The sequence below is a fragment of the Bufo gargarizans genome, chromosome 2 (genome assembly GCF_014858855.1).
Source record: "Bufo gargarizans isolate SCDJY-AF-19 chromosome 2, ASM1485885v1, whole genome shotgun sequence".
NCBI classification, from domain to species: domain Eukaryota; kingdom Metazoa; phylum Chordata; class Amphibia; order Anura; family Bufonidae; genus Bufo; species Bufo gargarizans.
The window spans coordinates 515,943,505-515,956,948 of record NC_058081.1 but is presented as its reverse complement, the minus strand read 5'-3'; the positions used below and the strand labels follow the sequence as shown (position 1 = coordinate 515,956,948).

The window sequence follows — 13,444 nt, the reverse complement described above, 5'->3', positions numbered from 1 at the left end:
TCTGGAGACCTCTGATGTGTCTCTTGGGGGGTGGGGGGTCAGTGAAAAGGGCATGGGGAACATCATATTTTGCAGTCAAAAGGTGAAATCCAGTACTGACTTTGTTCTGCTCACACAGCTTGTTACAAGAGATTGTTCTACATTGTAATGAGCCATACATTAGATATTAGAATGATATATATTATTTTTAGAATCTACATTTGTTAGGCTGGGTGCACATACATAGGTTGTGTCCGGCTAGTTTTATTTTATTTTTTGCAGCACCAGACACAACTGTTGTATGTGTAATGCATTATAATGCAAAGGTCTGGCATCTATAGACTGAAAAACGTAGGGCCAGATTTATCATTAGCTCAAGTCAGAATAATGGAGTCAAAAAGTAGGAAATTTTTGCGCTATCACTAAAACTGCGCAAAACTTTGCAACTTTTTCCTGCTCTGCACTATGCTCGCCAGTTTTCTGAAAGTGGGCGTGTTTCCCTATGCAAATGAATCTCTAGACAGATTTACTATTGGGACTATTTAAAAAGTCGCAAAAAAATGCGCAATTTCACTCCAGTGAGGACCATGCTTATCTTATGAGACTTTTTAATAGAACATGCGACTTTTTCGTAAAGATGTGCGACTTTTTCGTAAAGATGTTCGACTTTTGTAAAGCTGCTTACTGACGGATAAACTGCTACCGTCAAACCACATTTATTACAGTCTTAAAGGGCCGATCATAAATCTGACTTGGCTAAAACTGACTTTAGCCATATGTGAAAGTGGTGTGAGCCGTCAGAGTAATGATAAATCTGGCACATAGCGTGCAGCATTTTTCTATCCGGCGCAGTTTTACATCCGACATCACAAGTGATGCGTCAGATGAATATGAGCCATCCCATAGAAAACAATGGGAACAGTTACAGTTTCCCACCTGCATTTTCTGTACCATACTGGAGCGAAACAGAGCCAGACTGCTGGATATATGTGAAGAAGGCCTTCCCTGTTTTCTGTTCAATTCATGTTCTGTTTTGCTGTGTCACAATGGGGACTAAAACTCCAATAGTTTGATGTCACACACAGCATTTTAGAGGCTTCAGTTTTAGATGCCTTTTTTTCCCGCTCCCCGGTGGCACAGCACACTGATCGTTATATGTACTGGTTTAGTTATATTGCTGTCTTTTACCTGTCATTGTTCATCCTCCAGATCCTGATCATCTCCTTCCTGTGGGCAGCGTACTTCTCCTTGCTCACCTCTTTTGCTCCATCATATGGCTGGTTTGTCTTCCTGCGGTGTCTGGTTGGATGTGGCGTCTCAGGCCATTCACAAGGGTAACGCAGTTGTGATCTCTAGTGCTAGAGAGATTTAAGAGAGAGCTCTAGTTCTCCTTGACCCCCTCCCTATTCACACTGAGTGTATCAGCTCCTCATTTACACAAAGTCTTTGTGGTCCCCCTATCTCTGTGACAACTATTTTCCCACGTCAGCATATAGGTGTCAGGCTCCACCTTCTTATGTAAGCAAATGTTGGATGATGTCTTTTATTACATGGTAGCTGGAAGCAATGCATCATGACAGATGACGATATCTAATCCTGTATTATTATTATTTTTCAGTCTCATCATCAAAACTGAATTTTTGCCAAAAAATGTCAGGGGTTACATGCTCCCACTATCACAGGTAAGACCTCAGTGGCCTAGAAACCAAAAGGACACAAAGAGGAGGATAATAATATAATGTATGTGACAACCCTGGTGAGGTAACAGAGGAGGTCCCTATTGGCTCTTGCTCTAGAGAGCATTTGGCGGTTTCCGCTACACGGCGACGTGTTGCCTGACATGAAGATTGTGTTGTCGGATTGCAACATTGCATCCAATGATTGTCAATGGGGCTGCAAACACTCCGGACTCGGACTCCGATGTGACAGTTGCAAAGAGTCCAACATTGTTGGATATTTGGTTGCAGCTCTTACAAACCTAAATCTCCCAGCATCGGCTGACACCTGTGTTAAAGAATAAGATGTAAGAAATTCTTACAAGAAGTTTATGTTTTTATTCAAATATTATTCCTCATACCTGTCCCTGCAGCTCTTCTGGTTGGCAGGGTCCTTACTTATCATTGGTTTGGGATCAGTGGTCAGCCCCACCCTAGGCTGGCGCTGGCTTGTACGCTTTGCTTCCATCCCCGGCATCATCCTCGTCGTCGTCTTCAAAGTAAGAGTTTTTTTGTGTCGGGGGGCGGGGGGGGGGGATTTCCCAGTTCTGCTTCACAGGGAGCAAGTAGATCGATTGTCACATGGCTCGTCTCTCTTTCCCACAGTTCATTCCTGAGTCAGCAAGATTCAACGTTTCTGTGGGAAGACAACAGGCTGCGATGGATACGTTGGGAAAAATCGCCAAAATAAATCGCTCAAAAATGCCGGAAGGAACAATCCATGAGCCAGTGTCAGTAAGTCCTGCTTAGCTGATGACATGAACTCCAGTCACATCCTGAGCTGGAATCACAATCCTGCTGGTTGTGACATGGGATCAGGCACTGCTGCTTATTGAGTCCCTACAATACACTACAAAAGTGTTGCACTGCATTCAGGGAATCATCTTTATTTCTAGACGAACTGGGAGTGACTCAATAAGGACCGGGTTAGTGATGAGCGAAGCGAGCTTCAGATGTTACATCCGGAGTCTCTTCATTCATAACTTTGGATTCATTCTGTATGGAGATCAATCTTTGTACAGTATTAAAATGTATGGGCTCCAATGAGCTTAAAGGGAACCTGTCATTAACTTTATGCTGCCCATACTAACAGCCGAATAAAGTAGAGATAGGTGTCACGGAAGGTGTACAGGAAACAAGACAATGCAAAATGAATATATGACTCACTGAATCCAAAACTAAGGAACAAAAGGGAGACCCCTGCATAAGACCTGGCACTCACCCTGACTGCTCAGCCTATGCGAAAATCTCAATGGTAGATGATCGCATATCCTCGTACCTCGACTGTATAACACCTGAACACCCTATAATAGTGAGGGGACACAACCACCGGCTCCCTACACTAGACACGGAGGGAGTCAGGGTCACCTGGGATCCAGCAAACAGAAAATGAAATAAAACAGAAAACACAAATAAATGTACAGCACTTAACTTGTAGAAGACAGGAAAATAGGATCAGCATGCACACACACTCCAGGAAGTTGTATAAGCCGCACACTAATGCATTATGGGGAGGAATTTAAAGGGATGCAATCAGTCCAACTACATGACAGCTGAGAGAGGCTAACGAGATGAGGAACTGAAAACCAGAACAAAGAAAACTCAAGGAGGAGGTTCTGAAAGGCTTCTGTCAGAGCTTCTCAGTTGTCTGGTTGTGACAATAGGTGAGTTGATTTCAGCGGTCTGTCAGTTACAAGTAAAAAGTAAGTGGTTGTCGAGAACCAACATCACAATCATTGCAGACCGAGCCTGGAAAAGAGTCCTGGCTATTCATGACTTTCTGCCCACCTGCTGATGACTGACAGTCTTCTACTTAGTTTTCCCCCCTCTAGGAGACAACTGCCAATCATCAGCAGATGGGCGGTAGAGCAGGAGATTATGAATAACTATGACTCTTCTCAGGTAGATTTGACTCTTTTCAAGACCTGGGCTGCAATGATTATGATGTTTGTTCTCAGCAAACACTTACTTTTAGGTCATGAGTGACACCCCACTGAAATCAGCATTTCTGTCACTAATTTATGCTGCCCTCAGTGAGGTCAGCGAAAAGTTGATGACCGGTTCCCTTTAAGTTAGTTATTCGAGTTAGGTTTCAAGTTTTAAAGTGGATTTCCACTTAAAAAATCAATTACCAATGTTATTCAACAAAGTCACACTTGACTTCACTAATAACTAACTTCAGCTCATCAGAGCCCATACATTTTAATACTGTACAGAGACTGATCTCCGTACTGCATTAAAACAAAGTTATGAACGAAGCGACTTCGGATGTAACATCTGAAGCTCGCTTCGCCCATCTCTAGTCCTGGTACATTATGAGAGTTATCTGGAGCAATGCTAACTGTAAGCTGCATGGGGAAGGATCCATAGAGTGAACACAAAAATTGAGTTGGTCCCACTGATGCTTAAGTGAGTTAAAATCTGGGGAATTGGAGGGCCAGGGTAGTACTTGGAAGTCTCGGTCTTCCAACCAATGTTGGACATTTGTAGCTGGTGGACATATTCCATTGTCTTGGTGGAAGATCCCATCCCAGGGACAACAGTCAGAATGTATGGGTGTATGTGATCTGTAAGGAAGGATTCATACCCAAATTGGTTGAGAGTGCATTCCACATGGATGATTGGGCCCAGAAAATACCATAAAAACATTACCCTGACCATAATGCTAACACCACCAGCTTGTGTTCTTCCAGCAGTGGTTGCAGGGTGTCTGTTCTCTGATGTTTCTCACCTGACACTCCAACATCCATCTGTTCCATGAAGCAGAAAACATGACTTATTGGAGAAGACAACTCTTTGCCAATCAGCAGAGGTCTAATTCCGATACTGCAGTGAAAATTAAAACTGTGACCATCCATCTGCTTCAGAGCGCCATACGCAGTAGGGTTCACTGAACTGTTGTATTAGACATATCTGGAAGCTCCTGGTTCATTTTGGCATAAAACTACTCCACTGTGGTGTGTTGGTCTGCCATTGCACACATTCCTAACCGACGTTCACTTCTCACATCAATGGCACATGATGCTCTGCGGTTTCCACGTCACTTATTCAAAATGTCCACTCAGTGTATTTGTCCACTCACAATACACTTTCACCATAGTACCGCAGGAACAGTTCACAAACTGCACAGTTTCAGAAATACAGTCACCCTTGGGCTGAAAGCCAATAATCTTCCCTTTTACCCATGACAGGAAAGAGGCTTATGTGTGCAGACAGCCTATCTCGCCCCTTATATACCCACCAAGCCAGCTCACCACACGTGACTTCCGTCATGAGCTACACGCTGAGCACACGCTGACAAAAGTAGAAAGTGATCATAATAATGTGCATCAGGAGGGCATTCTCTTTAAAGACACTAAACCATAAGGGGGCAGCAGTGAGATCTCATGTTTTATAGCATAAGAGTCATAAAGGAAGCATCACTTTTGTAAATGCAACTTTAGGCCTCAAGTGTTGGCCATTAAGTGCATTGGGACCGCAGATGGATCCAGACCCATTCAACTTGAATTGGGTCTGTGATCTGTCCGCAGCGCAAAAAAATAGAACATGTTCTATTTTTTTGCTGTGTGGAGGCACTGAGAGAAATCCCATGGAGAAGCACTCCGTAGCACTACAGAGAAGCACTCCGTAGTGCTTCCGTGACTCCATGTGCATGAGCCCTTAGTTGTGACTGGAGCATAAGATGCAAGTAAAGATCATTAAAAGACAAGTTAAGTAGAATGAAGATGAGTTGCGACGAGTTAGCGCTGCATACTGGCTATATGTTCTGTATAATCCTGGTTTGTTTCCTCAGGAGAAAACAGGAAGCTTCCTTGATCTTCTACACCCAAAATATTTGCGGACATCTTTGCAAATCTGGGTCATCTGGTAATTTCTTTAATGCTGGTTTTGGGCTGAGGATGACTATTCCTTTGACCTTATATTGGGAGCTATTACTCTAGAAATAAGAGTACAGACTGCAGTGGGCATCCTAAGGTTTACATTAAAGGTCTGTGTTGAGGATGGGTCATCAATGTCAAATAGGTGACTTTCTTACCCATCTTCTCTCTTGACTTCCCCCACCATCAGCAGAACAAAAGTGGTGCACTTGCTAGGCGTCAAGGCTCCTTCACTATCTAGGTAATCACCTTTTTTTCACTACTCAGGTTGGGGATCGCCTTTGCATACTACGGTGTGATCTTGACCAGTTCAGAGCTTCTGGAGAACAATCTGCTGTGTGGGACGGGTCGGGAAGAAATCCTAATAGAGGAGGGAGCCGGCCCCTGTTACTGCAACATGTTAAGCACCTCTGATTATAACACCATGATGATCAGCACAATCGGAGAGATTGCTTGTAAGGATTTGCTACAGTCTATATGGAGAAAGGAAGGCAGAAAGGCAATAGTGCAGGGTCCAATGACTAGACACAGTAGTGATGTGTCAACAAGCTGCACATCACTGCTGGGTCACATGTCGCTTGAGGACACTTCACTGCTGCAGCATATTAAGCTGAGGCTAAGTAATTGGCTGCAGCAGTGCATGTGACCCCATCCATAGCAGAAGTTACCATGCAGGGTACAAAGCAAAGTGAAGACCGCGGTGGACACATGAAGCTGGAACAGGGCATCAGGGAGCAGGTACATAAAATAAACTATATGTAGTTGGACATCCCCTTTAAATCTGCATCTAAGGTAAATGTTAATCTAATTTGCTGCTATATATCTTTATAGCGGTCTGATCCATTTTTCTGAGAAAAGAGATAAAAATCCCCTGCAGAAAGAGTACCAAGATACAATTCTTTCTGCCTGCAGTCGTCATTAGAGGAGCCCTAGTTCTATGGGAGTCATGCTATTCTATGTGTATGCTGTTAGCTCCCCTTAGTGGTGACTAGAGGCAGTACAGTTATTAATTACAGTAAATGTTCAACCTATATATAGGAAATAACAGGAAATATGGCCATATTGGTTGCTTACAGAGTAGGTAATATACTGCGGGTTGGTGTAGATCCACCCATTCAGTGACTGGTTTTCTTGTTTTTTAGTAAATCCTTTCAATATCTTGGGCATTAACCTAATTGGTCGTTGCTTGACCCTGGGCATCACCATGACAATCACTGGAGTCTTCTTCCTGCTCCTAATCATCTGCATGTCACGGTAAGATGGTGGTGAATATTCTAATCCTGCAGCTCCGGCACCAGGGACCATCAGGGTAATCTGCTGGTTCCTCAGGCCTTGATGTAAGTTTTCATGTTCCTCAGGACTGGACTCATTGCAATTCTCTTCTGCCTTCGAGCTCTGGTATCCGCAAACTTCAACACCATCTACATCTACACAGCAGAGGTGACTAATGTCGAGGATGATATCTAACAATGATGACCCTTCATGTTGTTTCATACATTTTTTTTTCCAGCAGCCATTCTCTACTTCTGATTCTGGTCACATGACCAAGTCATTGATAAGGGGATGGCCTTCAACACTGATGTGCGAAAAGGGGTACCATGAGAATACAGGGAGTGCAGAATTATTAGGCAAATGAGTATTTTGACCACATCATCCTCTTTATGCATGTTGTCTTACTCCAAGCTGTATAGGCTCGAAAGCCTACTACCAATTAAGCATATTAGGTGATGTGCATCTCTGTAATGAGAAGGGGTGTGGTCTAATGACATCAACACCCTATATCAGGTGTGCATAATTATTAGGCAACTTCCTTTCCTTTGGCAAAATGGGTCAAAAGAAGGACTTGACAGGCTCAGAAAAGTCAAAAATAGTGAGATATCTTGCAGAGGGATGCAGCACTCTTAAAATTGCAAAGCTTCTGAAGCGTGATCATCAAACAATCAAGCGTTTCATTCAAAATAGTCAACAGGGTCACAAGAAGCGTGTGGAAAAACAAAGGCGCAAAATAACTGCCCATGAACTGAGAAAAGTCAAGCGTGCAGCTGCCAAGATGCCACTTGCCACCAGTTTGGCCATATTTCAGAGCTGCAACATCACTGGAGTGCCCAAAAGCACAAGGTGTGCAATACTCAGAGACATGGCCAAGGTAAGAAAGGCTGAAAGACGACCACCACTGAACAAGACACACAAGCTGAAACGTCAAGACTGGGCCAAGAAATATCTCAAGACTGATTTTTCTAAGGTTTTATGGACTGATAAAATGAGAGTGAGTCTTGATGGGCCAGATGGATGGGCCCGTGGCTGGATTGGTAAAGGGCAGAGAGCTCCAGTCCGACTCAGACGCCAGCAAGGTGGAGGTGGAGTACTGGTTTGGGCTGGTATCATCAAAGATGAGCTTGTGGGGCCTTTTCGGGTTGAGGATGGAGTCAAGCTCAACTCCCAGTCCTACTGCCAGTTTCTGGAAGAGACCTTTTTCAAGCAGTGGTACAGGAAGAAGTCTGCATCCTTCAAGAAAAACATGATTTTCATGCAGGACAATGCTCCATCACACGCGTCCAAGTACTCCACAGCGTGGCTGGCAAGAAAGGGTATAAAAGAAGAAAATCTAATGACATGGCCTCCTTGTTCACCTGATCTGAACCCCATTGAGAACCTGTGGTCCATCATCAAATGTGAGATTTACAAGGAGGGAAAACAGTACACCTCTCTGAACAGTGTCTGGGAGGCTGTGGTTGCTGCTGCACGCAATGTTGATGGTGAACAGATCAAAACACTGACAGAATCCATGGATGGCAGGCTTTTCAGTGTCCTTGCAAAGAAAGGTGGCTATATTGGTCACTGATTTGTTTTTGAATGTCAGAAATGTATATTTGTGAATGTTGAGATGTTTTATTGGTTTCACTGGTAAAAATAAATAATTGAAATGGGTATATATTTGTTTTTTGTTAAGTTGCCTAATAATTATGCACAGTAATAGTCACCTGCACACACAGATATCCCCCTAAAATAGCTAAAACTAAAAACAAACTAAAAACTACTTCCAAAAATATTCAGCTTTGATATTAATGAGTTTTTTGGGGTTCATTGAGAACATGGTTGTTGTTCAATAATAAAATTAATCCTCAAAAATACAACTTGACTAATAATTCTGCACTCCCTGTAAAAGTCATGAGCTGCAAAAATGTAGACGACAAAGAGTACATTTGTTATTTCATCTTGTTTCTATTCATAGGTTTATCCAACCGTGATGAGGGCAATCGGGATGGGGACAAGTGGCTCAATGTGCCGCATAGGAGCAATGGCTGCCCCGTTTATAGCACAAGTAAGAGACATTTGTGACCAGATACTTAAATGCAAGGTGGTCCAAGCCAAGACTATGGAGACACCTTAATCAATTAAAACTGGTGGAGGGAAACTCCATCTTGTGTGTGGCATTTTGTGAGTTGCAGTGTACAATACAGCAATTTTGAAAGCTGCCATCTTGTAACCAAGCGAATATTTTCAAATTGGAAGTGGTGTATGTAACATATATATCTAATTTGATTAGATATTTGATTAGAGAATTTGATGAGGAATCCAAATCTGTGCTTAAAGATATTCCCAAATATCTTACATTTGTTATAATGGCTTGTTTTTGCTGGCGAGCAATCATTGGGAGAAACAAAATGGCCGCCGTCCTATAAGTACTGACAAAACCTATCCTAATCACACAGGAGGACAGAGAGGAAGGGCAGGACAGACGGTGGTAATGTGAGGAAATGGAGACTGTATACAAGTGCTGCTGCTCATTATACAGATTCTGACCTTCCTCTCTGTACTTCATATCTCCTCGTGAACTCCATTCCTACAGAGATTCAGCTGAAGATTAAACTGTATTAAGGATCATAATCCCCGACAGGTAGAGCAGAGAGGAGGATGAGGCAGCTCTTTACCTCAGTGTTGTGAAGTAACTTGTTTTCCTGTGTTATTAGGACAGGTTTTGTGTGTACTAAAAGGACGGTGGCCATTTGGTTTCTCCTAATGATTGCTCCCTAGACAAAATGAGCCATTAGAACTAACGAAAGGTATTTGGGAATATACTTATAATTAAGTAATATTTAGGTATTTTCATTTTCTTAATTTCCGGAGAACCCCTTCAAATGTCACATACCTTTATTATTATTAACAATTTCTCTTTGTTACAGATAGGGATGAGCAAATTTCATATTGGTTGTGGTATAATGTGAATTGCGTTATGGATTCAGTTACCACGGACCATGACGGAATGCCTGTAATAGAAGTCTATGGCCTGCATAATGGATCTGTCTGGTTTCCGTTACGCTGTGGAGTCCTCTCCTGCATAACGGAAAGCGGACAAATCCGTTATGCAGGCTATAGACTTCTATTATGACGGAATGAATAACGAAATGCCTCTAAAGGCATTCCGTTATGGTCCCTGGTAACGGAATTCATAATGCAATTCACATTATACCACAAGCCGAACCGAACAAGAATTTCAAAATATTCAATTCGCTCAACCCTAGTTACAGACACAGATATGGCTGCGAGATTAACATTAATTAGCATTCCCTGTGCTGATCTCCAAGGAGTACTGAATCCAAGTCATTACAGTGGATTTTAATGACCAGCACCCTAACAGACCACCCATCTGCCAGGGCACAACTGGCAAAGTGCTTGCCAAATTTCACCAAACAAGTTCTGCATTGGACCTGCCAATGTCTGTCACAGGCGAGAGGGGTGACCGAACCACCATCAGGCAGATACAGGCTATACACAAATGCCGTACAAGATCCAGTTGTTGCATGATTTGGGTGTCACAGCAATTGCAACAGGACCCACATTTGAAAGGTCCAACACAGAACCTGTTTGGTGAAATTTGGTATGCAATATGCCAACTACGTCATGGCAGAAGGGTGACCCTTTAGTTTAGGCTAAATGCACACTATCAGGATTGTGTGCGGAAAATCCGCACCGTAGGTCATGTACATTGTATTCTATGAGAATTTGAAATTCTCAATGCACACAATGCAGATTTTATTTCCACGCAGATTTTGACCTGCAGTGCGGATTTTAAAATCTGCAGCATGTCAATTTATTTTATTTTTCCTGACTGGATTTTCTCCATTCACTTAGTAAAATCCGCACCAATAGATGCGGATTGAACGCACGGATTTGCCTGCGGATTCTCCGCACATAAATCCTGAACGTGTGACTGTACCCTTAAAGAGGACCTTTCACTAGAATAAAAAAATCTAAACTATGCATACAGACATGAAGAGCGGCGCCCCCAGGGATCTCCCTGCACTTACTATTATCCCTGGGCGCCGCTCCATTCTCCCGGTATAGGCTCCGGTATCTTCATATTTTCGGCTCAACTGGGTGGAGCCTGCTGGCATCTCTATCTCCCAGGCTGGAGCGCTGGCCAATCGCATCGCTCAGCTCATAGCCTGAGAGAGAAAAAAAAAAGAAGACGACGCCGGCAGGCTCTACCCAGTTGAGCCGAACATATGAAGATAACGGAGCCTATACCGGGAGAACGGCGCGGCGCCCAGGGATAATAGTAAGTGCAGGGAGATCCTTGGGTCCCACTCTCCATGTCTGTATGCTTAGTTTAGATTTTCTATTCTAGTGAATGGTCCTCTTTAAGGTGTCTTCTTGTAATCGCGCACCCATATCTGTAACAGAGAAAGTTAATAAGGAATAATGGTACATACTATTTAAGCATGGGTTTGGAGTCTTCATCAAATTCTCTATCCGATTCAATGTTTCCCATTTGAAAACACTGACTTGGTTCACAGATGACAGCTTTTGAATAGGCCGATGCGTTGGCCCACACCACTCACAGATTTGCCCTCTTCCCTTTAGCAACATGCTACACATAGGAATGTTTTTTTTTTTTAAGAGAAAATGGGAATGCCATCCTAATATTTTTTTTAATTCTTTTCCTCATAGGTCCTGCTCAGCGCCTCCATTATCGGGGCTCTCTGCCTCTTCGCCACTGTGTGCTTTATCTGCGCACTTTCTGCCTTCATGCTGCCTATAGAGACAAAAGGTCGAGCTCTGCAGGTGAGAAAAGTGTCAGTCAAATCCAACGTTTATCTCAGAGGTTTAGACTACCTCTGTCTCATCCTTAAGGGTCCATTCACACGTCCGCAAAATGGGTGCGGAACGGGTGCAGACCCATTCATTTTCAATGGGGCTGGAATGTGCTGTCCAGATCCGCACATCCGCATGTCCTATTCTTGTTCGCAACTGCGGACAAGATTAGGCATTTTCTATTATAGTGCGGTCCGCAAATTGCGGAATGCACATTGCCAGTGTCCGTGTTTTGCGGACGTGTGAATGGACCCTTACACTGCAACTCTGCTTGAACATATCGCCTGCTGTGAATAAGCACTAGCGCAATAGAAAGGTGGTACGTAGATTTTTTTTACGTTCTACAAATGATGAAATAGCTGTGTGGTATTATTAAAAGAAAGGCTCAGAAGAGTCTGTAAAACAAAATAGGCATAGACATGCTGTACTGCTTTCTGTCCAGTCGCAGCATTTGTAGCCAACACTAGGGGGAGCTTACAGATTTTACAGCTCTCCCCGACTGTAATCGCTGAGCTGACCTAGTGGTGACCACAGGCGGCCACAACTGTACCATGGAACTAGGGCTGTATGAAAGGAAGCAGAGGATTTAGCGTTCTTTACATGAAAAGACCACGCCAAACCCTTTGAAAGATATGTAAAGGAATAAGTGGGATACACTGCGTAGTGGTTCGGAAATATACTGCACGTTTAGTCCCATTCAGTCTGTTAGTAATGATGTGATTCCTATCAGATGATCAGTGACTATGCCAGGAGTCATAGCAACGTTAGATCATCAATATTTAAGTCCTGGAATACCACTTTGAAGGTGGATTCACCCATAGGTATTTTGTGACATCTTTCACCATGTTTGTGTTTTTAGTCCCTGTATTTTTGAATTTTTTTTTGCGTGTTGTATGCTGGCTGTTTGGGGAGGGAAACACCAGCTGAAAAAAGGCTAAAAGCTTGAACCAGAGATTTTAAAAAAAATGCCACCAATTGGGAAAAAAATGCTTGCACACTTCATGTTTCCCATACGCTTTCAGCTAACATCTGGAGCTGGTGTTTTTTTAACCACAAAAATTACATATAAAAAAAAAAAAACACAACTAAGGATACATGCACACGACCGTTGTGTGTTTTGCGGTCCGCAAAACACAGATGGCGTCAGTGTGTGTTCCGTAATTTGCGGAACGGCACGGTCAGCCTTCAATATAAATGCCTATTCTTGTCCGCAAAGCGCAGACAAGAATAGGACAGGTTATATTTTTTTTAGCGGGGCCACGGAACAGAGCAGCAGCCCCATTGAAGTGAATGGGTCCGCATCCAAGCCGTGAAAACTGCGGCTCGGATGCAGACCAAAACAACGGCCGTTTTTGCGGCTCAGATGCGGACCCATTCACTTCAATGGGGCCGCTGCTCTATTCCGTGGCCCTGCAAAAAAAAATATAACATGTCCTATTCTTGTCTGCGCTTTGCGGACAAGAATAGGCATTTATATTGAAGGCTGTCCGTGCCGTTCCACAAATTGCGGAATGTGCACAGACGCCATCCGCGATTTGCGGACCGCAAAACACACCACGTCGTGTACATGAGGCCTAAGGCTGAGTTAACACGTCAGTTATTTTTATCAGTTATTGCGAGCCAAAACCAGTAGTGAAGCCTGCACAGAGATCAGGTGTAATAGAAAGATCTGCACCTGTTCTGTGTTTTTGAACCGAACCTGGCTTTGGCTCACAATAACTGACCAAATAACTGAAGTGTGAACATGGACTAAGGCTACATTCACTTTTATGATGT

General features: G+C 43.3%; 1 protein-coding gene across 1 annotated transcript in view; it reads left to right on the top strand.

The window, feature by feature from the left end:
* The window catches only part of SVOPL (SVOP like), a 55,753-nt gene that overhangs the window by 28,024 nt on the left and 14,285 nt on the right, over nucleotides 1-13,444 (top strand). Inside the window, exons 5-14 of the mRNA XM_044281319.1 lie at nucleotides 1,189-1,313; nucleotides 1,598-1,661; nucleotides 2,069-2,194; nucleotides 2,301-2,429; nucleotides 5,488-5,561; nucleotides 5,840-6,027; nucleotides 6,715-6,826; nucleotides 6,931-7,012; nucleotides 8,805-8,894; nucleotides 11,525-11,638. Coding sequence (XP_044137254.1) covers nucleotides 1,189-1,313; nucleotides 1,598-1,661; nucleotides 2,069-2,194; nucleotides 2,301-2,429; nucleotides 5,488-5,561; nucleotides 5,840-6,027; nucleotides 6,715-6,826; nucleotides 6,931-7,012; nucleotides 8,805-8,894; nucleotides 11,525-11,638 — 1,104 coding nt within the window. The remainder of the gene's footprint in view (nucleotides 1-1,188; nucleotides 1,314-1,597; nucleotides 1,662-2,068; nucleotides 2,195-2,300; nucleotides 2,430-5,487; nucleotides 5,562-5,839; nucleotides 6,028-6,714; nucleotides 6,827-6,930; nucleotides 7,013-8,804; nucleotides 8,895-11,524; nucleotides 11,639-13,444) is intronic.